This window comes from Pelodiscus sinensis, chromosome 2 (assembly GCF_049634645.1).
Source record: "Pelodiscus sinensis isolate JC-2024 chromosome 2, ASM4963464v1, whole genome shotgun sequence".
NCBI lineage: Eukaryota > Metazoa > Chordata > Testudines > Trionychidae > Pelodiscus > Pelodiscus sinensis.
In genome coordinates, this window is record NC_134712.1 from 49263859 (window position 1) to 49289838 (window position 25980).

Here is a 25980-nt window from a genome sequence, read left to right on the forward strand (position 1 = left end):
CCTGCGTTTTCGTCTCCCAATCAATTTCTTAGCTTTGAGTGAATACTAAAATGTTAAAAATACTCTCTTTATGCCTGCAGAGGAAGCTACTGCTGTGGAAAGTTAGCTTAGCAACTGAAGGAACTTTGTTTCAAGGTGCCTGGTTAATGATTTCCACCAATTCAGGGTAGTGACTTTGTTAACATCAGAAAACATTTACTAATTAATTGGTTTTGCTTCTGCCCTAAAAATTATTGTGACTGGAATAATTGAGTCATTTTGAGATGTCCATACCATGGCAGCAGCACCATCTTCAGAAATTAGGCATCTACCTTTATATCTGGGGTTAAAAATGCTAAAGAAAATTAGTTGAGTTAGTGCTTGAACCATTTGCTTCTTTACTGTGTGCAGTTTATCTTTCTGGTGAGGTATTTCTTTCATCAATATCCTTCTAAGTGACTTCCAAATTTTGGGAGAATCAGCAATTTCTCTGAAGCTTAAGGCTATGGATATATAAGTTTCACCATACTGAGAATATCTTCTACATTCCTCTAACCCAGTGTTAGATACTTTGTAAAAAAAGAAACAGTGATGGACTCTCTCACCCAGAGTTCTAGAAGAACAGAACAGTTCTTAAAGTAGTATTCAAAACAATCAACCACATAATTCCATTGAATATATTGAGGGAAAATTAGTTTGGATCCTCCTATTCTCTTCAGTGAAGCTAAACCAAATGGTTATTATGAAAGTACTTTGTGTTTTATTTTGTTCATGGAGAAGACGTACTTAAGACTTAAGCTAAAAGAGGCATCAAATGGACACTGCAGCCATATATTAAGGCTCAGTCATCCATTTCTTCTAAGTAACTTCTCATCTTTGCCATATTTGCAGCATTGCCCATGAAAAAACTGCACACGACAGCTGAATTTTTGTTCAGTTTATTACAGCTTGCACTGCCACTTACAAATATTCTGTTCTGGGGCATTTCCTGATGCATCTATCATTTCTGAAAGATATGCAACCTCATCTTCAATTGTCAGACAGACACATTACCAGATCATTGGGTATATCGCTCCACTTATCAAGGCTTAAACTGACAAATTTCTCAATATTTCTTACATACTGTTCAAGCCTTCTCCCCCCTCCCCCGCCCCCCACCATTTAGTCACCTTCCACCAATGTCTGCTCTACCAGGTCATAAGGACTCAATGTCAACGAATTGTTTGTTAATGCAAAAAGATGGCATAAATGAGCCGAGTAACCTTTTCATCTGCAGTGTCCTGTAGGTATTTACTGGTCCTTATTGCAGACCTATCTATAGCGGTGGGTTGTGTTTTTTTTTTTTTTTTTTTTTTTTTTTTGAGGAACCAAATGTAGGATGGGGTTCCCTTAGGAAAGCTGAGCTATACTTAAGACAGACTTATGGCATCACCATCTTTATCTGTGGCCATGGATGTTCCAAAGCAGTGTTTCTTAACCAGTGGTACAATTACCCTTAGGGGTACTCGAGAGAAGTCAGAGAGGAGGGGAGGGACATATGTCAACAACAGAAATTTGGAGAAAACAGAATTTTTGTTTTAAGTTTTACAGAGCTTTATTATTTTTGTACTTTATACCCAAAAATTTCACCACCCACCCGGCTACGATTAAGTTATTTAAACAAATGTGTTGCAATGGTAGGAAAAAAATTGTGTCTGAAAACTGTAGGTACTGGGGGTACTTTTTTTTTTTAAGGGGGTACTTTATAAAAAAGGTTGAGAAACTGTTCCAAAGTAAGGAGCATGTATTTGTAATAAAGTAAGAAAATGACACCCAGTTACAACTAGCAATTCTAGATTTCTCTCTTACTTGAGCTTTTTATACCATGTACTTAGGTGGCATATTCTAAACTAGTTAGCTAATTAAACAAGATGCAAGAATTAGTAAAGGTAAACTTTTTTCCCTTCTAGCAACATCCTACAAACAGCTTGGGAGTTTACTTAAGTCACACATACTAAAAGACAGACAGTGTCTTGAAGAATGACACATTGTGAAGTGAATTATTGAAGTTACTAACCAGTTGATCCACACTGTTCTTCAGACAGTCCACAGCTTCACCTATATACAGTAAACTTCTGATAGTCCGGCGTATCTGATAATCTGGCACCCCCTGGGTCCTAAAGGTGCCGGATTATCGGAAGGGGGGGCTATGAGGGGTCTGGGGTGGGGTGGGGGGATGCTACCCCAGACTCCCTCATAGCCCTCCCTTCTGATAGTCGGGCTCTGCTGCAGGCATCCCCGATTCAGCCACTGCTGGTCAGTTTCAGCAGCGGCTGAATCGGGGACACCTGCAGCAGAGCAGCTGGGGTGCTGCTGGTTTGGTCTGGTAGCGCCGACCCTTGGTGCCGCAAGACCAACCCGTCAGCACCCCAGCTGCTCTTGGGGACGCCTGGGGCAGAGCAGCTGAGGTGCTGCTGGGTTGGTCCCACAGCGCCGCTCCTCGGCGCTACTGGACCGATCCAGCAGCACCTCAGCTGCTCTGCCCCAGGTGTCCCCAAGTCAGCCGCTGCTGATACTGATCAGTGGCTGACTCCAGAAAGCCAGAGGCAGAGCTGCTCTGCCCTGGGCTTTCTGGAGTCAGCCCTGCTCAGTTTCAGCAGCGGCTGAATCAGGACGCCTGGGGCAGAGCAGCTGGAAGGCTGCTGGGTTGGTCTGGTAGTGCCAAACCTTGGCGCTGCGGAGACCAACCCAGCAGCACCCCAGCTGCTCTGTCCCAGGTGTACCCAAGTCAGCCGCTGCTGAAACTGACCAGCTGCTGCTGAAACTGACCAGCTGCTGCTGAAACTGATTCCAGGAAGCTGGGGCAAAGCAGCTCTGTCTCGGGCTTCCTGGAGTCAGCCGCTGGTCAATTTCAGCAGCGGCTGAATCCGGGACAGCTGGGGTGCTGCTGGGTTGGTCCCGCAGCCCAGAGGAGCAGCTACTGGACCTATCTGGCAGCACTCCAGCTGTTCTGCCCCCTGCTTCCAAGATTCAGCGCTGGTCAGTTTTAGCAGCGGCTGAATGGGAGAAGCTGGGGCAGAGCAACTCCAATGGTCCGGCTGCCCGGAGCACTTCCGGGTTCCTGATGGTGCTGGACCATCAGGAGTGCCGGACCATCAGATGCTGGACCATCGGAGTTTTACTGTAATTTTCTTCCAATAAACAGCTTTCCTGATATTTCTTGCAACTAGGCCTTGCATCATCTTCTTGCACAGTTTACACTTACTAGATTTTTTTTAACCGAGGAAATTAATTTCTTCAAAATATTTCCAGATAGGGTGTCTCATGCCCAGAAGCCATGACAATTTTCTATGGCAAAAGTATGGGTGAATATAGGAAGCTATGTGTATAATAAATTATGTCGTTCTTTCCTTCCCCTCCACTGTTCCTTTCTACTCTGCCTCTGTCCTTTCCTATATATAGTCTGTCTGAAAGACAGTATCTTAATTAACTCTTCTGTCTATGCTGGCCCAGCTCCTCCACCACATAAATACAGAAAAACAATCCTATCCAGACTGTCTCTTTGCACATGTGACTTTAGCGTGCTGAGAAACCAAAAGCCAAAGAACTTTCAAGAAGCAAGAGCTGATAGGCTGGACAGACTAGAGCCATTAATTCATTTTTATGAGACTGTGTAGGTTTAGCATATTTGAGAAGATTTAATTGTAACATTTTTTAAACAAAAGAAATGTACCATTTTATTGATAAAAAGTGTGGGTGGTTAATGTTGCTTCTGGTCACTGCAACATTTACCACCAGCCTCTCTTACAGAAGAGTAAGACTGATCGATCTTCCTCTACTTCTTTGACACAATCAGATTAATGGACTATGACTGAGGTCAGCCATGCTATATTTCCATTCCAAAACTTATGTACTTTATCAGTGCTAGAGCCAGGGAGCATAACGGCTACTAGAACATGGCAAAGCCATCAATGTTTACTATACATGTGAACAAAAAATACTTGGGAACAACTGAGACTTACCTTGAGTTAGCACTTGGTGCTCTCAAAGTCAAGACTATGACTAGCATCAGGATATTACTTTGTCAGCATAAAACTTTTGACTCAAGATGGCTGAATGATAGCTAGGGATATTTAAATTAATTAATTTTGGTAAATGTGTACTCGTTAAAAATTTCAGCAAGTATACATTTATACAGAGGATAGGGAAGGAAGGCAGTTCTGCAGGAACCAGTGTGCATGGGGAGCCAGCTTTTAAGGTAGCAGTGTGGGGGAGGAGTACAGGTAGCACCCCACAGCTGCTGCTCATGGAAAGCCCACTTAAAAGCCAGCTCCCCACACACAGGCTCCTGCCTCTCCCACTCCCCACACTGTTACCTGATACAAAGGCAGCAGTGGGGGAGGAGGGAGGGAGAAGAGAGGAATGAAATAGTGACAGTGTGACCTCTCTAGGAAGTGCAGAAAAAATAGTTTCTTCATTTCAGTTTGTTCAACTAATTCATTCAGACTAACTGGGAACTGAAAAAACAAGGAGAGCTCATTTTCCTCTTCTAACCTACGATTGAAAAAAGTAGTGAGGATGGAATTTAAAATTTTAGAATTAGGACAGTGAGACTCAAACCTATTCAATTCACTAACTACAAATAGTAGATCCTTTGATTAATCAGATTTGAAGGTAAAACATTTTAAAAACCTTTTATCCTTATATCTTCAAGTAGTTTAATTTATTAACGTGTTTGAATTTTAACTGAACTCCAATTTCCATCTTAGTATACCTGGAGACAAGGCACTAATAAAAGATGAGTAAGATACATGTCACTGTCCAGTTTCTAACCAAGAAACTTAAATAAGTTTTTTTTATATTTTGTATAGTATAACAGTGTACAGAATCACACAAATACAGGGTCACAGGGACATCAAGAGGTAATCTAGTCTGTTATCCTGCATGAAGGGAGGACCAAATATACCTTGACCATCCCTCTGCTTAAAAACCTCCAGCGACAGGTATGCTGAAAACTCCTTTGCTAATCTATTCTGATAATTAATCATTACAGTTAGAAAATTTTCCCTAATAGCTAACCCAAGACTCCCTTGTTGCAGATTAAACCAACTCCTCCTCAGCCTTCCTTGAGTGGACACGGAGAACAATTGATCGTTGCCCTTTTAACAGCCTTTGACAAAAGATGACTGAATAGGAGACCTCAAATCTTCAGCTGTTTTAAGAGTTAACATGTTCAATTTTGTTATGATTTTTAAACTGTCCACACATTTTTGTTGGTCTCCTCTGGACTCTCCAATTTCTCCACATCCTTCTTAGGATCATCCATACTAAGGATGTTAAATTTAGATCAATCAACTAATCGAACAGTCAATGCTAACTGCATCAACTATTCAATTAGCTGGTACGGGCATCTCAGCCTTTGAAATGTAGCAAGAGACCTGCCAGCTCATTACATTTCAAAGACAGAAGCGCTGCAGGGATCATGGAGCCAGTGGGGGACTGCTTGAGTCCCCCACTCACCTCCTGTTCCCATGGCACTTCTGCTTTTGAACCCCGCTATTGCTACATTTAAAAATGCAGAAGCACCACCAGTTCCCCACCTTGCTCCTGCCTCGCTCCAGCACCAGCTCTTGCTCCCACTCTTCCTGCCTCTGATAGAGGGAGCCATGTAGAGGGGGAGCAACTAGTCAAGTGGACTATCTGATAAGCATATGCTTATCCAACAGTCAACTAGTTGCTTACATCCCTAATCCCTACCCATACACAGAACAGAAAGCTGCATAGGGAATCATGAAATTTGGTGCCTAGGCAGATATGTGCTATGTATTAGCTCCAACACATCCAGCCACCCACTCCTGGCCCAGTGCTGGTCCAGCTGCCCCATACCCTGACTGCTTCCTCAGGGCTTAGTGCCTACCCTCCATTTACCAGGCAGCAAGAGATCCTCATGGGTTGGAGGTTTCAGACCGAGCAGGGGGAAGCTGTGCAGTGGGAGGCTGGAGAGAAGTGCCACTTCTCTCTAGCTGGCTGCCTGCTGCTACTCCACAATCCTTCAGTCCTCACTTCCTTTCTAGCCATGCTCCAGGTTGCCAACTCCCTCAGGCTGACCATCACTGCAGCAAATGGCGTATGATCGAATTGCTCTCTTCTCCCCGACAGCTTTAGCTTCCTCGCTCCTGAAGCGGGGTACCAGTGCTGGGCTGCATAAGGCACCAGCACTAGTAGGGATGGTCCTGATCCTTCTTCAAGTGTGGCACCCAAAGCAGAACACATTTCTCCATCCATGTCTTACAAGACACTCCTGTTAATGTATTCCAGAATGATGCTTGCAGTGGGACCACACTGTTAGCTCATATTTCATTTAACCTCCACTCCCTTTTGAGAAGTACTATCAGCCACTTGTAGTAGGGATATAATACTCTAACCCTTTTTTCTTCTCAAATTTTATATCTTCTTTGAATTTCATCTTGTTTCTCCAATTTAATCGAGGTGCTTGAAAATTCTAAATCTTGACTTCCAAAGTACTTAAAACCCCACCCAGCTAGGTGCCAACTGCAAATTGTATAAGTGCACTGTTGTCTTAATCAAGTTTTTAATGAAATAAGTGAATAGTACCAGACCCAAAGACATGTTAGCCTGGGAGGCTGTATCTTGCCGTGTCTGACAGCAGACATTTGTGCTCCCACTTTATAGTAATTACATCTGGATGACATTTCCCTTGTTTACTTATGGGAATGACTTGTGAAAATGTGTCAAAAGCCTTACTAAAAAATATCCCCCCCCCCCCCCCCCCCCGTTTTTATCCTTACATGTTGTGCTGTTCTTTGGAACTTTGGCAGCAATTTTTTTTTATAAGTTTCCACACCTATCATTAAAGAGCTTCTGATACAGTTATATTGGCCACTTCCCAGTGCTTTTTTTGTGAGAGTACTGCACCTCCAGTCAGATCTTATCTGGAAAGAACCAAGCATACTGGCAACTCCGTAATTAAAATAGTCTTAAAGGGGCAGTGTGTCTTAAAAGGGCAATGACAGACCCACCACCACTTTTTTTTTTAAACAAACCAAAAAAAAAGCACTGCCATGTCCAATTGTTTCTACCTTTTCTTTACATAAAAGAAGAGCAGCAAACTACTGTCTCCTTCAAAAATGCCAGATGTTTTGAACCCATTTTCCCTTAGATAAGCCCCATGAGAAGTAGGGATGTAAGATCCTGTTTAATTGGTTAACCAGGTAAAGGGGGCACACAGGCAGCAGCTGTCCTAGTCCAGCCCTGTCTGTGACTAAGCCGGACCCTAAGCCGGACCCATCGAGGACAGAGGCTGCTCTGAACACTGGAGCAGTCCCTGCCTGCCAGGTGCCCAAGCCCACTGCAAGCAATAAGCTCAGGGCCATCATGGATGACTGAGGTAGCCCCTGTCCATGGCAACCCTCCCTGTGGGACTGGAGCAGTCCCCTGCCTGCCAGAGACACAGAACTGTTCCATGCCCCACCAGTTTATCTTCTCATTAGGGATGTGAAAGATTACCTAATTAATTATCTGGCTGCTTAGCAAGAAGTAGTATCAAATCATACCGTGAAAAATATTTTCCTAAAGAGTGATTTACGTTCAAACGCAAAAAGACAGATTTCTCACCTGCTGGTTTAAAAAAAAAGTCAATTTACATGGGTAAATAATTCTTGTAACATCACCATTCGTATTCTGAGTGTCCATCAGAACTCAAGAGGTACAGCGGCATTCAGTATTACCAGGGAGCGACAATCTTTGTAATCTACTCACCCATGGCGAGTAGATTACAAACCGGAAGAGCCGGGTTCCGGCGATATGCGCATGCGCAGAACACCGGACAGCACGGCTGGCAAGCGGGGCTCACGGCGGCTCAGCAAGCCCTGCATATTATTTAACTTCAATCCTTTACAGGAAGTCCCCGGGTTACATCAATCCGACTTAAGTTGGACCCCTGGTTACGAACGGGGAGGATAGGGGGGCGCAGCTAGTGCGGGGGGCCTCCCCCACTGTCGCCGCCTCTCCCACTGTCGCCGCCTCCAGCGGCCCTTCCCCCCAGCAGACTAGGGAGACGCGAAGCGGCTTTTCTCACCGCAGAGGACGCAGGCGGCGGGACTGCGTCTCGGTGGCGAGAAAAGCCACTCCGCATCTCCCTGGTCTGCTGGGGGGGGGGGGGGGGGGCTGCCGCCAGTGCGCCGCCGCCATCGCCCCCCCCCCCTCCTCCTCCCAGCAGACCAGCTCTGCCTCCCTGTAGTCAGCCGCTGGTCAGTTTCAACAGCGGCTGACTTGGGAACACCTGGGGCAGAGCAGCTGGGGTGCTGTTGGGTTGGTCCAGTAGCGCCGAGGAGCGGTGCTGAGGGACCAACCCAGCAGCACCCCAGCTGCTCTTCCCCAGGCATCCCCAAGAGCAGCTAGGGTGCTGCCGGGTTGGTCCCGCCACGCCAAGGATCGTTGCTACCAGACCAACCCAGCAGCACTTCAGCTGCTCTGCCCATCAGTTTCAACAGTGGCTGAATCTGGACACCGGTTCCGACTTACATACAAATTCAACTTAAGAACAAACCTACGGTCCCTATCTTGTATGTAACCCGGGGATTGCCTGTATTCTCCACTACTACTGGGGAAGTGCTACTAATCCAGAGGCACACGTCATCATGCTCCACAAAGTTCAGTTAACACTAAGTAAAAGGTATTATTCCAGAGTGACTCCCTAGAGTAAGGAAGGGAACCACAGGTCAGTCTCAATTTATCATGAGTAACAAAAAAAACCCTCACACAAGCCAAATGTAGGGTGTACTTAGATAGCAAATTGCTGACGCCAACACAATCTCAACCTTTATCCTAGTCAAGGGAAAAACCTGAGAGTTGCCTCTCCCGCATACTGCACACTTACTCTTTCAAGCTTGCGACAGGATGAGGAGAGGAGCTACAGAGTCTCCATCCCAAATCTGGACCTAGTTTATGGGAAAATATTCTCTGTATACCTACATGACATATAAAAGATCCACAGAAGTGTGATGCAGCCTGTTCAACTTGATAAAATGTCGAGTTAAATGAGAATACTCTACGGAGAAGAAGAGAGCCTGCAAAAACATTTGAGACATCTACACAGAGAGAGGTAAAATTGAATTTATTCATTAAGATTGACTTTTTAGTACCTGATTTTGTAAAGTTGAAGGCACATGTCCCCAGTGTGCATAAGAGTTCAACGTAGCTGGTCCCCAGTAGAGTGGCTATCCCACAGTACTTGTGCCGCTTTGCATTCTGGGTTACGCTCCCAGTACACGTTGGGACCAAAACTATGCAGGAGCTGGGGGTTCTGAATATGTGTTGTCAGCATCCCATAATGAACTCATTTCATCTCTCCCGCTGTTTGAGAGCAACAGCAAACAGTGCCTTTCTCCTCCCCACCTTCTCTGTGGTTATCCCCACAGATGCCATAGCAGTGTAAGCACTGACCCCACTGCAGCTCTCATTGATCAAGATGTTCAGCATTAGGTATCATGAGTATGTCCACAGCGTATCCAGAGTCCACCAGAACAAGTGTTAATCTCAGGAAGCCGTGAACATACACTTCTCATATGATCTAAGGATGTTAACTAACGAGTAATTTACTAGTCGAGCAGTCAATGGACTTTCCATCGACTATTCGACAGGCACTTCTGCATTCCTCCTCTGAAATGTACAAGAGCCCCTGCTGGAACCCAGCTTATTCCAGGCTCCACACAGCATTTCCGCAGAACCTGGGGTCAGCTGGGGATTCCCAGCTTTGAAATGCCATGCTAGAGCCCGAGATCAGCTGGGGAGTACCCAGCTGATCCCAGGCAAAGTGGCAGCGCCACATGAAGAAGTACCCCGCCCCCGCTGCCTCTATCTGATGGGGGGGGAAGGGAAGAGAGATCGACTAGTCAACAGGACTATCCAATAAGCAAATGCTTATCAGATAATTGACTAGTCCTTAAAATCCTTAATTTGATCCTCTGGAAACAGGGTTCTGGGTCTATCAGACAAGCACAGATTTGAGCATCACACAGTGATGTGGTTATGGAACGATCGGCGGTGTCTGCAAGACATCATTATTCATAAGGCCACTTTCATATAAGTTTGCAAATTGCTTTCCTGCATCCCGAAGTGCAAGAATACTAGAATGAGACTGCTCTCAAAGTGGAAAAGTGTGTGGCAGTTGCCCTGTGAAAGCCTGCAATGCGACATAGCTACCGGTCAATTGGTAATCAATTTGGAGGGGGGAAATCTACAGTTGATGCTGTTGTGACCCAAGCAGCCGAGGCAATCAATACCATTGTTACATAAAGGTAGATACTCTAGAAATGTGGAGGACATAGAGAGCTTTGCTGCCCTTGGGTTTTCTAACAGTTGTGGGGACAATATATGTAACGTACTGACCGTCTTGCCAATAGTTTGAAAGTTGAGCAAGAAGGCAGTGGGATTTAGTCACGTATATAATATGACTGACTGTTCCAGGGTAGACCATAAACTAGAAATCGAGGTAAAATTATAAATCTGTCAATAGTGACAATTTTTTTAAGTGCTTATACACAAATATTAGCAGTTTAAATAATAAGATGGATGAACTAGAGTGCCTCGTATTTAAAGGAGGATATTGATGTAATAGGCATCACAGAAACTTGGGGGAAGGAGGACAAATCAATGGGACAATCATACCAGGGTACAAAAATATATCAGAAGGACAGAACAGGTCGTGCTGGTGGGGGAGTGGCACTATATTAGAAAGAAATGCAGACTCAATCAAAGTAAAAACCTTAAATAAGCCAAAATGTTCCATAGAATATCTATGGATAGTAATTCCATGTTCTAATAAGAATATAGCAGTAGGGATATATTATTAGCCACCTGATCAGGACAATGGTAGTGACTATGAAATGTTAAGGGAGATTAGAGAGGCTATCAAAATAAAAAGGACTTGATAATAGTGGAGGATATCAACTGGGTACACATCACCTCAGGACAAGATGTAGAGATAAAATTTCTTGATACCTTAAAAGACTGCTTCTTGGAGCAGCTGTTTCTGGAACCCACAAGGGGAGGAGAGGCAATTCTTGATTTAGTCCTAAGTGTAGCGCATGATCTGGTCTCAAGGTAAATATAGCAGGACCGCTTGGAAATAGTGACCATAATGTAATAAAATTTAGCATCCCTGTGGTGGGAAAAACACCTCAGCAGCCCAACACTGACATTTTATTTCAGAAAGGAGAACTACATGAAACTGAGGTTAAATAAATTAAAAGGCACAGTGACAATAGTAAAATCCCTGCAAGCTGCATGGAAACTTTTTAAAGACACCATAATAGAGGTCCAACTTAAATATGCAACCCAAATTAAAAAAACACAGTAAGAGAACCAAAAGAGTTCCACCGTGGTTTACTCACCAAGTAAAAGCAGCAGTGAGAGATAAAAAGACACTTTAAAAAGTGGAAGTCAAATCCTAGTGAGGAAAATAAAAAGGAGCATAAACTCTGTCAAATTAAGTGTAAAAATATAGTAATCTGTAAAGGAGTTTAAAGAACAGCTAGCCAAAAACAAAAAAATAGCTTTTTTTTTTTTTTTTTTTAAGTACATCAGAAGTAGGAAGCCTGATAAACAACCAGTGGGGCCTTTGGATGATAGAGATACTAAAGGAGGACTCAAACACAATGAAGTAATTGCAGAAAACTAAATGAATTCTTCACTTTGGTCTTCATGGCTGAGAATGTTAGGGAGATTCCCAAACCTGAGCCATTTCTTTTAGATGACAAATCTGAGGAATTGTCCCAAATTGAGGTGTCATTAGACGTGGTTTTGGAACCAACTGATATACAGTTACAAGTCACCAGGATCAGATGGCATTCACCCAAGACTTCTGAAAGAACTCACATGTGGAATTGCGGAACTATTAACTATGCTCTGTAACCTATCCTTTAAATCAGCTTCTGTACCAAATAACTGGAACATAGCTAACCATTATTTTTTAAAGGGCTCTAAAGGTGACCCTGGCAATTACAAACACAGAAGTCTAACATCAGTGCTGGGCAAACTAGTTGAAACTATAGCAAAGAAAAAAGTGTCAGACACAGATGAACATAATTTGTTGGGGGGAAGTCAACATAGTTTAGTAAGGGAATCATGCCTTACCATACTACCCTTCTTTGATGGAAGTCAAAAACATGTGGACAAGGAGGATCCAGTGGATATTGTATACTTAGATTTCCAGAAAGCCTTTGACAAGGTCCCTCACCAAAGGCTCTTAAGTAAAGTACGTTGTCAGGGGATAAGAGGGAAGGTCCTTTCGTAAACTGATAACTGGTTAAAGGACAGGAAACAAAGGGTAGGAATAAATGGTAAGTTTTCAGAGTGGAGAGAGGTATCTAGTGGGATTCCCCAAGGGCCTGTCCTGGGACCAATCCTATTCAACTTATTCATAAGTGATCTGGAGAAAGGGATAAAGAGTGATGTGGCAAAATTTGTAGATATTAAGCTGCTCAATATAGGTAAGACCAAAGCAGACTATGAAGCACTTCAAAAAGATCTCACAAAACTAAGTGACTGGACAACAAAATGGTAAATCAAATTTAATGTTGATAAATGTAAGGTAATGCACACTGGAAAAAGTAATCCCAACTATACATGCAATATGATGGGGACTAATGTAGCTACAACTACTCAAAAGTCAGATCTTGGAGTCACTGTGGATAGTTCTCTGGTAACATCCACTCAGTGTGCAGCAGCAGTCAAAAGAGCTAAGAGAATGTTAGAAATCATTTAAAAAAGTGACAGAGTAAGACAGAGTATCTTATTGCCTCTATATAAAACTATAGCATGCCCACATCTTGAATACTGCATATAAACGTGGTCATCTGATCTCAAAATATATATATATATATATATATATATATATATATATATATATATATATATATATATATATATATATATATATATAGCGCCATTAGTAAAGGGCAACAAAAATGATTAGAGGGTTTGAACAGGTCCCACATGGAGACATTAAAAAGACTGGATTTTTCATCTTAGAAAAGAGGAAACTAAGGGAGAATAAGATAGAGGTCTATAAAAATCAGCACAGTCAATCTGTGGAATTCTTTGCCAGAGGATGTTATGAAGACTAGGACTTTAACAGGGTTTTAAGAAAGAGCTAGATAAATTCTAGGAGGTTAGGTCTATCAATGGCTATTAACCAGGATGGGCAGGAATGGTGTCCTTAGCCTCTGTCTGGAAATGGATGACAGGAGAGGCATGTGGTAATTACCTGTTGTGTTCATTCCCTGGGGAAATCTGGCATTGGCCACTGTCGGAAGACAGGAACTGGACTATATGTACCTTTGGCCTGACCCAATATGGCCCATCTTATTTTCACTGCGCCTTCCCTGAGCACTAGGTCTGCACTCTCATTGGCTAGAACCTGCTGCTGGCTGCTTTTGGGGTGCAACATGGTCTGCAGTGCCAGGACAATCAGGAAGTAAGGATGTTATCTTAGCACCCCTGACCAGGAGCCACTCAAGATAGAGTCCCTCCTTTCCCAGCCCTGACCCACCCCCAGAGCTGAAGCTCTCATCCTCAGCCCCTCCCCCCCGGAGACCACACTTCAGTCAAATTATGTTGGGTCCTGGGCATCAACAATTTTCTTCAACTAGGTCATGAAAAAAAAGTTTGAAAAAAAATCACTGTGCTGCAGGGTAAGGATAGGGTCCAGAGTGACTTAGACAAATTGGAAGATTGGGCCAAAAGAAATCTGATTAGGTTCAACAAGGAGAATTGCAGTCTTGCACTTGGGTCAGAGGAATCCCAAGCACTGTTACAGGCTGAGGACTGACTGGCTACACAGCAATTCAGCAGAAAAGGACCTGGGGGCTACAGTGGATGAAAAGCTGGACATGAGTCAACAGCATGCCCTTGTAGCCAAGAAGGCTAAATGGCATACAGCTGCTCCCCGACCTGCGAATGGTCAAGATACGACCGTTCGCACTTACGACCAAAGCTCCCATGGAGCGGTCATAAAGGTGGTCCCTGAGTTACGAACACGACCTGCGCTTACGAACAGCACAGTTGCATGTAACTCAATGGGATCCGAGTTACGGACCAAGTGCATACAATTCTAGACCACCCCCCCCCCCCCCCCCTCCATTACAGGAAGGATGTGGACACACTGTAGAAAATCTAGCAGTGGGCAATAATAGTTGGGGACTGGAGCACATGACTTACGCCAAGAGGCAGAGGGATTTGGGCTCATTTATTCTATAGAACAAGAGTGAGAGGGGATTTGACAGCCTTTAACTAACCAAAGGGGGGGGTTCCAAAGAGGAGAGAGGCCGTTCTCAGTGTTGACAGATGACTGAACGAGGAGCAATGGTCTCAAGTTGCAGTGAGATTGGTCTAGGTTGGCTATTAGAAAATACTATTTCACTAGGAGGGTGGTGAAGCACTGGAATGGGTTACTTAGGGAGGTGGTGGACTCTCCATCCCTAGAGGTTTTTAAGTCTCAGCTTGAAAAAGTTCCGGCTGGGATGATTTAGTTGGACTTAGACATGCTTTTAGCAGGGGACTGGACTCAATGACCTCCTGAGGTCTCTTCCAATCCTATGGTTCTATGACTATATAGACTTTCCCTGATGGCGGGAATCCTTTGTTCAGCACCTTCCAACCCCATGAAAAAAATACTAGGTTCAACAGATTCCCTGTGCTAGGTGGCACGGTCACAAATCTTTCTAATACCAACTACAGTTTGGGTTTACAGGGTAGAGAAGACTATTCACAGGTCACTGGTTTGAGTACTGAGTCATTAAGTTTCCAGTGTATCAGTAATGGGCCTCATTAGCACATTTTAGAACTATAAGCAGATCCACACTTCATATTTCTAACTTCACATACAAGATAGATACATACAGAAAGGAAAGATATACAATCTGCTGAACCTGTAATGTTAAAACTGGTATTACATTTTTGTACAAAGCATCTTCAAGATACGCATATTCATATTCTGAAGCTAGTTTTCATAAAGCATAGGGGAAGGCTGACTGACACTGGCCACCAGGGAAACTGTCCAGAAAGATGGTTCATAATGCAGTAGCTGCTGAAAGATGCACTCCTTACCCTGGTTACACAAAGGTGGTAATCCAAAAAAGACTTCTGTTTTAAAGAGAGTGGTAGTGTAGCTCACAACATTTTAAACTCCTTTGAGCTTGTCAACGAAATGGTGGATAAAGAAAGAACAGCTCACGTTGGTGTGGACTGCCCCAAAATACTAGTATCTAAATTTTTTTTCCCCACACAAGACTATTACAAGAAGTTACGCACTCATTGGGGTAACATGCTAAAATGAACCTTTAGGACCCAGGGGGTGCCAGTTTATCAGATATGCTGGACTATCGGAAGGGGGGGCTATGAGGGGTCTGCAGTGGGGTGGAGGGGATGCCACCCCAGACCCCTCATAGTTCCCCCTTCCGATAGTCCGGCTCTGCCCCAGGCATCCCCAATTCAGCCGCTGCTGGTCAGTTTCAGCAGCGGCTGGATCGGGGACGCCTGCGGCCGAGCAGCTGGGGTGCTGCTGGGTTGGTCTGGTGGTCTCGCAGCGCCGAGGGGCAGCACTACCGGACTAACCCGGCAGCACCCCAGCTCCTCTGCCCCCGGCTTCCCGGATTCAGCTGCTGGTCAGTTTCACAGCAGCTGAATCCGGGAAGCTTGGCACAGAGCAGCTCCAATTGTCCGGCTGCCCGGAGCACTTCCGGGTTCCCGATGGTGCTGGACCATCAGGAGTGCCGGAGCATTGGATGTCGGACCAATGGAGTTTTACTGTAGTTGGTTTTCAACATAGCAAGAGATTAATTGCAATATTCAAACTTGGGAACATCCTAAGATTGGGATTGTTTAAAATATTTACTGATTATGTAAAGGTGGGGTGAACAATGAGATAGAAAAAAATTAAAGATGAAAAGGTTCTTGGTTAGTACAACTAAGACTAGGGACAGCTTTAGAAGGACTCCGAAGGACTGAATGAAAGAGTAGTATATTGGCAGATTAAACAAGGTTTTTCCAATGCACACTACCTCACATTTGTGGAAGAATACAAAATCCAATTACGTTGGGGACAAGGAGGGAGAAACAGTGACTGAGAATCAATAATAAAAAATTTACTTCTTGAATTCCTTAATATTTATCAAGCAATGTTGCTGTTCTCCCTCATTCTGGCAATACAGTGTGATGAGAAGTTACTCACAAATGCCCTGTTGTGGCTATCCCAATATGTGGAAAATCTCTTAACAGCACAGGCCCAGCATAGCTGGTTACCACACACCCAATGCAATCTCAAAAAGAGGACAGGTTGGAGCAAGGAGAGTAGTAATTTGTGTGTACTGTGTTCTAACCAACCCCAGCTAGCATATATGGTTGCTCACGGACCATTACCAGCTGAAAAACTTCAGCGGCCATGTCTGGGCAGGCAATTAAAGACTTATAACTTACAGATTCTCAGCTCCCCTCCCCCTTTTCTTAGGCTGCCCAAGCTGGGAGCATAAGGAAGCAGGGTCAGTCAATTCCTATCCTGTTTACCACCAGACACCAGCAACTCAACAAAGGAAGCAGACACAGCCATGTTTTTCCCCTCTCATGTAACACACTGGACAACCAGCTGGGGAGCTATTAAGCAGCTGTTCAGAGCACCCCTCTCTCCAGTTACTCCAGAGAAAACATGGGGTGCAGCTGGAGGTGATTCCATCCAATACTAGCCCATTAAATTAGATAAAAAGCACCCCTCACCACACAAACCACACTGGAAGTAAAGTTCAAGGAACACACTCCTAAAGTGAAAAGTCTCTTTATGAGCCACAGGTTGAACACCACTGGTGTGAAACCAAAATACAACTTCTTTTTACATCAAATAAAGGGATGATTATTCAAAAGATAAATTACTAGAAGACATCAGCCTTCCCACCACAGGGCAACTGCTGGTTTTAAAATATTGTATGGATCAAGTTGCACATGGTTCAGATAGCTGAAGTCAGCTAACCAAGAGACTACTGTATATATGTTACAAAAAAACCCTGAGTTTTCACCAGCTGATGTTACATGGTTTGTTTTATTTTATTACTGGCTCTTAAAGATTATAGGAAGTACATTCTCAATGTGAGCAGCTTCAATACTCCGCTTACAAGTATTTTGACAGCATATATCTGCACACCAAACTGACTTAGCACTTAAACAGAGTAAGCATATTTATATTAAGATTCCCTGCAACATAGTAAGATACTGACTTTGTCTAATTTACTATTTGCTGCAGGATCTTATCTAATGCATTTTTATAGACGTGAGGTTATTCTATAATAGATAAAATGGTTTAACTCTTGGATAATTTAATATCAGTGAAATAAAAATGTACCTGGTTCTTCCTTAATAAACTGCAAATCTTCTGTATATGGGACTGATGGCTGCATCATTGAGCATTCTTCTAAGTTTTCTTCATTATTAGGTGGTATGTTATAAATAAATCTCTTTGTAGTTTGGTTTTTCCTTCTTGCTTTTCCTGGCTCTTGAACGGATTGTCCCTGTGAGGCCACGTCATTCCACACAAAAACTTTCCCTTCACCTTGAGATTCATTTTCAGCCATTTCAGGTGAACTGTCCTGAACCCAACTACAGTCATTCATTTGATAGTTTTCAATTTGGCCCTCATCAATACAGTAGCCATCGTTTTCAGTTTTTATACTACTTGCCAAGTTAGTAAGATTCCGTGTTGCCCAGAAACTAGCAACCTTCTGATCCCTTGATGAAGGCAAGCCATCTCGACTAACAGATCTTCTGTTATAATCCACTACTACAGCCTCTGGAGCTTCTGATTTAATGCTTATATTTAAGGCATCTTTAATAAAATTGCGGCAGGACTGGACCACCTCTGTCATTTGAAGATAGCTGGCCACTGACATCACTTCAATGGCATTTTGGCTTGTAAGGACAAGGTTACCAGAATATAAGAAGTCCAATATGACAGAAAAACCTTGAACAGCAACAACATCTAAATAAGTAACAGTGGTTTGGTTACGGCTTTCTTTGTTTGTAAAGCAGTACAGGGTCTTAAAGAAACGGCTGCCTGCAACCAAAATGTTCTTGTGAGCTCGGAAGACCCTCCCACTCACCACAATATTGACATCACACAGAATGCCTTTCTTCCTCTGTTCATTTAGTTCTTGCAGCAGCTGATAGCAGTAAGAGTTTTCATTTGGCCTACTGTTGTAATCGCAGAATGCCTCATTAGTCAATTCTGATGGTATTTCTGACTCCTGTAATTAGAGAAAAGAATTAGCTCAGTTAATTGCCTTCTTAGTTTTCCCATTGTTGTCAAATATGAAAATAAAATTACCTATTAATACAGAGGAAAATGGGATTTTTGACAAACAAAACATATAAAGGCAATATGCAACACAAAATGTCCAAAAAGTTTCCTTGCGTACTATTAGAAACTCATTCCACTTATAATTTTTTTCTGAAGCTGTGGGAAAATGAAGAGGTAGATGAGCTATAACTACCACAAAAATAAACGCAAGCCACTGAAGGAAGACTATTTAGTTCAAGTGTTTAAAGTGGTTTATCACAAAATGCCTGAACTAGATGTTAAGGGACTACATTAAAGTTTTAACCCCAAATTGTTCAATTAAGAGCTATGAAAACTCCCACAGTGTTTCCTCTAATTTTTCCACTCCTGGACAGAATTTTCTTAGGCACACCAATGCACAGGTCATGTGAGACATCACCTTCACATTGATGCACAGCAAAATTCACGTGGCAGGAGCAGAGCCAAGGGGGTTCTGAGTGTAGGAGGGGGCTCAGGGCTGTGGCAGAGGGTTGGGGTGCAAGGTCTCTGGCTGGGGGTGCAGGCTCCAAGGTAGAACTGCTGATGAGGAGTTTGGGGAGGGACAGTAGGGCTCAGGGCTGGGGGTTGGTGTACTGGCTCTTTGCTGGGAAGCTCAAGATGTAGGGCAAAGGGTTGGAGCCTCGTCTTACCTAGGCAGTTCCATGCTATGAATGGCATAGAGGTGCTCCCTTCCAATGGCTCTGATTTCTCCCCAAGGCCTGGAGCTATCTCCCTGCTGCAGCCCCACATGAGTCTTAATCGGGAAGCTGCTTAGCTTAGGGGAACTTAGCTCACACTACTTTAATCTTCCATAGAGGACTCAAGTAAAAATAGGGAGACAGGATTTTAACAAATTCCCAACACAAATAGAAGCAAAAATAAATACAAATGCCACCCTGCCTCCTTTGCAGTTTAGTAAAACTTTAGTCTATTATCAGTGCACCAACTGCTACGAATTTTCATTAAACAATTTTTTTAACCTCTAAAGATAAATATTTAAATAGGTAATTTTCATCTATTATATAGATGGCTTCACAGAAACTTGATGGGATAAAACAAGCAACTGGAGTATTAGTATAGAACAGCGAGTCTCAAACTGTGTGTGGGAACCCTATAGTGGGTTGTACCCAGTGTTCCTGGTTTTTTCCATCCATGGGAAGAATAATTTGTGTTACATGCACCGCCGGTAAACACATATGCTACCAGGTGAAAGTGCTCTATTGATCAGCTGGGTGGCATCGGAATCTCTGAGTGGCCGCCCAAGCTCTCAGCTTACAGCTAACACTGATTGAGACCCTGTTTTCAACTTGCTAGGGTCCAAGGCTGAAGTCTGGGCTCTATCTCCTGGTGCCAAAGCTGAAGCCCCAGGGCTTCAAGTCTCATGTTATAGGTTCTCTGCTTCAGGTTCAGGCCTTTAAACTTTGGCTTTGCCCTCCCCGCATGAGGCAGTGAGGCTTGGGTTTGGGTACCCCCAATTGGGACAGTCAGGCTCCAGCAAGCTCAGGCTTTATCATCCCTCTTGGGGTCAGGTAGTAATTTGTGTCAGAAGGGGTCATCCAAATGATGTTTGAGAACCCCAATACAGAAGTTTTAAGCATGCTAAGGAGGACAGACAGAGGGAAAGAGGGAAGAGGTTGGGCCTTATAGAAAAAAATGAGGTTGAGATGGAAATAAGATACCAGAATTCCAACAACTCTGTAAGAATAAAAAGGGGTAAAAAACAAAGGCCATGTCATGCTAAGGTTCTACTACTGGCCAGCGAACAGGAGGAGAAGGTAGATGAGATTGGTTTTATTAGCTCTTAAAAAAACCATCGAAAGCAAAGAATTTGGTGGTGACTGGGGATGTCAGTTACCCAGACAACAAAGACTATACAGACTACAGGCAGTCCCCGACTTACGCAGATCCGACTTATGTCCGATCCGCACTTACGAACGGGGCTCTCGCGCCCCGGAAGTCGGGGCGAGAAAGCCCCGTTCGTAAGCTGCTCCGGTGCCCCTGGTCTGCTGGAGACCGTCTCCAGCAGACCAGGGGCACCGGGCGGGTTCCCGCGCTTCTGAGGCTTAGCGAGAGCAAAGCCTCAGAGGCGCGGGAGCCCCCCCCCCCCCCGCGGCTGCGGCTTCAGTCTGGGAGCCTGTGGTCTGCTGGGGACCGTCCCCAGCAGACCACAGGCACCCAGATTGAAGCGGCAGCAGCGGCGGTTCCCCGCGCCTCTGAGGCTTTGCTCTGGCAAAGCCTCAGAGGCGCGGGACCCTCCCCCCCCCCGCGGCTGCGGCTTCAGTCTGGGAGCCTGTGGTCTGCTGGGGACCGTCCCCAGCAGACCACAGGCTCCCGGACTGAAGCCGCAGCTGCGGCGGGGTCCCTCGCCTCTGAGGCTTTGCCAGAGCAAAGCCTCAGAGGCTCTGCTCCCCGTGTCCCTGGTCTGCTGGGGAGGTGGGGGCAGCTAGTGTGCTTCCCCTTCCCCCAGCAGACCAGGCTTTTGTTTTGGACTCTGGGGCAGAGCAGCTGGGGCGCTGCCGATTGGTCCTGCAGCGCCCGCTCTGGGCACTACTAGACCAACCCGGCAGCACCCCAGCTGCTCTGCCCCAGGTCCTGATTCAGCCGCTGCTGGCCAGTTTCAGCAGCGGCTGAATCAGGACGCCTGGGGCAGAGCAGATGGGGTGCTGCTAGGTTGGTCCAGTAGCACCCAGGAGCGGCGCTACTGGAGCAACCCAGCAGCACCCCAGCTGCTCTGCCCCAGGCGTCCCCAAGTCAGCTTCTGCTGAAACTGACCAGCGCTGACTACAGGAAGCCCGAGGCAGAGTTGCTCTGGCCCGGGCTTCCTGGAATCAGCTGCTGATCAGTTTCAGCAGCAGCTGACTTGGGGACGCCTGGGGTTCTTAAGTTGATTCTGTATGTAAGTCAGAACTGGCGGTCAGTTTCAGCAGTGTCTGAATCTGGACGCCAGTTCCGACTTACATACAGATTCAACTTAAGAACAAACCTACAGTCCCTATCTTGTACGTAACCCGGGGACTGCCTGTATATTGGAGAAAGCCATAAGGGGAGAAGTCATTCTAAACTAGATTGAGGAACTGATTGAGAATTTGAAAGTAAAGAGGCAGTTTGTCATAGGATCAGATCACTTTCACTCAGAATACATGATTCTATAGATGGGTAAGAGGCAAAACAGTACAATAAAGATAAAGAACTTCAAGACAACAAACTTCTGTAAACTCAGGGACATAATAGGAAAGATTCCATGGGAAACAAGCGTATGGGAAAAAATAGTTTGAGAGACGGTGTTTTTTCAGAGAAATATTAAGGACACAAGAGCAAAGTGTGTAGGGGAAAAAAGATTTGAAACTCAAAAAGAATCCTAAAAAAGCAGAAAATGTCAAATCACAATATATAGGTGTATGTATAAACACACACACACTTATCACAAGTGTTCTGGGACAAAATTAAAATGGGCAAGGCACAAAATGAGATTAAATTAGCTAGAAACAAAGCACAACAAGAAAACATTGCACAAATACATTAGAAACAAGACCAAAGACAGGGTAAAAGCCTGTTGGGGGAAGGGAAGGGTGGAGGAGGTTACTAGAGACTGGATGTCTAAGGTCAGGGCTATACTACACCTGGAAGGTCAGCTACATAAGTAATGTAGTTGGAGTGGATGTATTTTAAAACTGTGCTTGGCACTGTCTCCACAGTGGGAGATAATAGGAATAGAAATGCTCTTCTAAACTTCCTATACTCCTTATGACAGTGAGGAGTACCAGCATCGACAGACATAGACAGACATACACCAGACATGCTAAATCAAACCCCAGAAGATTGACTGTCAGAGCATCAATCCTCCATAAGGAGATATGGCCTAAGATTAAAGGCCAGTGAAAGTGACAAGATGTCAAAATAGGCAAGTTAAAAATTACTTCGACAAGATAGAAGTTTTCAAATTGCCAGTGCCTGATTAAACACATCCTAGAATACTCAATGAGCTGACTGAAGGGAGATAAGCTACTAGTGATTATTTTCCAAAAGAGTCCAAGGAGATTTTAGGGGACTGAAAAAGGGCAAATGTAGTGCCCAAGTACAAAAAGGGGAATAAAGTCACCCCAGGAAATTACAGACCAGTTAGCTTAATTTCAGTATCCAGAAAGGTAACAGGGCAATTCATCTGAAGATACCTTTAAGATAATAAGGTGATAAACAACAGCATGGAATTATCAACAAGTCATGTCAATCAAAACCAGTATCTCTTTGACAGGGTAACTACCTTTGAGGGTGTGGGGGTGGAAGGAAGCAGTAAATCAGGGTTTCCCAACCTATGGATCAGGACTCAAATATGGGTCACCATTACATTTCAAAAGGGTCACCAAGTGTCTCCCCAGGTTGCTCTGCCCGCCCTCCCTCCTCCCCCCATTTTTGAATTGCGTTGGGTCACCAAGTCTTCCTGAATTGTCAAAATGGGTGCCCATCTGGAAAAGGTTGGGAACCACTGCAGTAGATTGACATATCTGATGTCTTATGTGACCTACTCCTAAAACAACTAGGGAAATACAATTTAGATGGAGCTACTTTACAGTGAATGCATAACTAGTTGGAAAAAATTGTTCCCAGAGAGAGTAAGTTACTAGTGGTTCACAGTCAAGCTCAAAACACCTAACAGCTGGGGTCCTGCAGAGGTCAGTTCTGGGTCTACTATTTAGACAATGGCACAGAGTACACATTTATAAAGTATGAAAACAATACCCACCTAGGAAGGGGTTGCAAGTGTTTTGGACGACAGCATTAAAACTCAAAAAGATATGGACAAACTAGGAAAAAAATTTGAAGCAAACAGAATGAAATTCAATATGGATAAATTCAAAGTACTCCAATTAAGAAGGAACAATCAGTTGCATACATAAAATATGGGAAATAATGCTCCAAAAGGAGTACTGTTGAAAAGGATTTGGAAGTCATAATGGATGACAAGCTAAGTATGAGTCAACAGCGTACACTGTTGCCAAAAAACACACACCCCACCATATACCCCAAACAACATTCTAGGTTCCATGAGCAGGCGTGTTGTAAGCAAGTCATGAGTAATTATTCTGCTCTAATCCACACTAAATCAGGCCTCAAAAGGAGTAGTGTGTCCATTTCTGTGTACCTCATGTCAGGAACAAAATGAACAAAATTGGAGAAAGTCCTGAGAAAAGGAACAAAAATCACTGAAGAAAAGGGTTTGTTTAGTCTGGGGAAAGAGAAGACAGCAGATACAATAATACAGGGTTCAAGTATATGAAGGTGACAAAGGGGAGGAGGGAAGTAAACTATTCTCTTTCACCTCTGAGACGAGGACAAACAGCAACAGGCTTAAATTGCAGCAAGGTAAATTTAGTTTGGACATTAGCAGGGCTCGACAAACCACTGTTTCTACTTGCCCTGTGGCGAGTATATTTCAGCCAGTTGCTCCGTGCGCCTCATTCACCAGCGCTGTGCACGTGCGCAGTGCCGGTCTGGCGCATGCGTGGTGCAGGGCTGGCGAGTTAGTTTGCGCCACAGTTTGTCAAGCCCTGGACATTAGGACAAATTTCCTTCCAAGGTGGCTAAGCACTGCAGTAAACTGCCTAGGGAGGTTGTAGAATCAATAGCAGAGATTTATAAGAGCAGGTTAGTGAACATCTGTCAAATCTAGGGATGTTAAACTCCAATCAATTAATCCAATAGTGGATCAAATTCCATCGACTACTCAATTAGTTGATGGGGGCACTCACTATCCCACTGTGCCTCTGCCTTTGAAATGTATAAGAGCTGCCTGCAGCTCTGGTGCACTTCAAAGAGAGAGACATCCGGCTCCTGTGCCTCATTCTTTTGAAATGTACTTGTAAATTTCAAAGAAAGGCACAGCAGTATGGACACATCTACCTCCCCTATCCCCCACAGAGACGGTGCTGGGGGGAAAACTTGCTTTTTAGTCGCTTACATCCCTATGTACAGTAAACTTCCGATAATCCGGCATCTTTAGGACCCAGGGGGGTGCCGGATTATCAGATATGTCGGACTATCAGAAGGGGGGCTATGAGGGGTCTGGAGTGGGGTGGGAGGGGATGCCACCCCAGACCCCTCATAGCCCTCCCCTTACGATAGTCCGGCTCTGCCCCAGGCATCCCTGATTCAGCCACTGCTGGTCAGTTTCAGCACCAGGCAGCACTGCAGCTCTGAAATGCTGTATGTGGCCCGGGGCCAGCTGGGAGTTCCCAGCTGACCTGGGCTGCATGCTGCGTTTCAAGGCAGCAATACCACACAGAGCCCAGGGTCAGCTGGGGACTCCCCTGCTAACCCCAGGCTCCATGCAGCAACACCGCTTTGAAATGCCGTAGGGAGCAAGGGGCCAGCAGGGGGCTGCTTGAATCCCCTGCTGGTCCTGAGCTCCAAGCAGCACTTTCACCTTTCAAGAGTAGCAACAGGCCCTAGGGCTATTGCTGCACTTCAAAGATGGAAACACCCTTATCAACTAATTGAATAGTCTTCAAATTGCATCCACTGTTCGATTAGCCAAATCAAAATTTTACATCCCTACTACATAAATAATTTACATAATACTTAACCCTGCCAGTGCAAGGGACTGGACTAGATGAGCTCTTTCGGTCCCTTCCAGTTCCACAATTCTATGATTCTACATGGCAGCCTTCACCATTGGACATTAGCTAAGAAAAGAAGTAGAGAGAACTGAACATGTTTACTGCATGTATACCACAAAAACTCGAATTACATTTTAAAAATGTGCTATAAGGATGTATCATTGTAGTGCTGTTTAAACATGTAATGAGTGTTAATAAGTAAATGATTACATGCTTTGCATTTCTATAGATTTTTTCCATCAGGGTATCAAAGTGACTTGTAAATGTTACTGAAGAGAAAAAATGGCAATAGGTCCATGCAGATAGGGAAACCACTCAGCAGCACAAAGAATTTTGAGTTGAATTTTAAAAGAGAGAGGGTAGAGTCAGTGACTGAGGAAAAGGAGAGAAAACTGAAAAAGGCAGAGTTGGCAGTCTGAAATATTCAGGTCCTAATTTAGATGGGAGTATTGCCATGAAGAATACTCATAAGGCAGAAGCAATTTTGTAGCTAGTCACTAGAGATGTTTTTTAGGACATGGTTAATACAAATATATTTCTATTTGCCATTTAGGAAAGGGCCACAGATGTTTCAGAAGAGGCTGGACTTTGGACAAGTGATTTAGGAGGCCACAGGCTAGAATTTCAGTAATTGAATGTAAGAGAAAACATGTTATCACTGCCAACTATAATTCATTTACTGCCAAAAGGAACAATTATATAATCTAGTCTGACCTGTCTAACAGAGAACGCCACACAGTTATCCCTGTACTGAACCCAACAACTGGTGCTTGACTGTAAACCATCTTCAAATGCGAACCAATGCCTTTATGGAAGACATCAAGAGATAGATTGCCAGTTTCCATCAGAACCAAGAAACCACTCTCCCCATCACTAAAAACTCACGTATTTGGCACTAGTTTTCAATCCAATGTGGACCATGGAGAAGATGGCTGCAAGACCATAGCCAAAATCTTCTCATGAATCGAGTTTCAGCTGTTTCTCTTTAGGTAGCAGCTATTACCCCACTGGGCAAAAATGGAAGGAAAA

General features: G+C 44.2%; 1 protein-coding gene across 3 annotated transcripts in view; it reads right to left on the reverse strand.

Moving 5' to 3' along the window:
* ZBTB10 (zinc finger and BTB domain containing 10) overlaps positions 1-25980 on the reverse strand; it is a 59903-nt gene that overhangs the window by 24829 nt on the left and 9094 nt on the right. For all 3 annotated transcript variants that reach the window (XM_075920469.1, XM_075920468.1, XM_006135274.3), the window contains one exon: positions 17369-18266. In XM_075920469.1, the coding sequence (XP_075776584.1) occupies positions 17369-18266 (898 nt within the window). The remainder of the gene's footprint in view (positions 1-17368; positions 18267-25980) is intronic.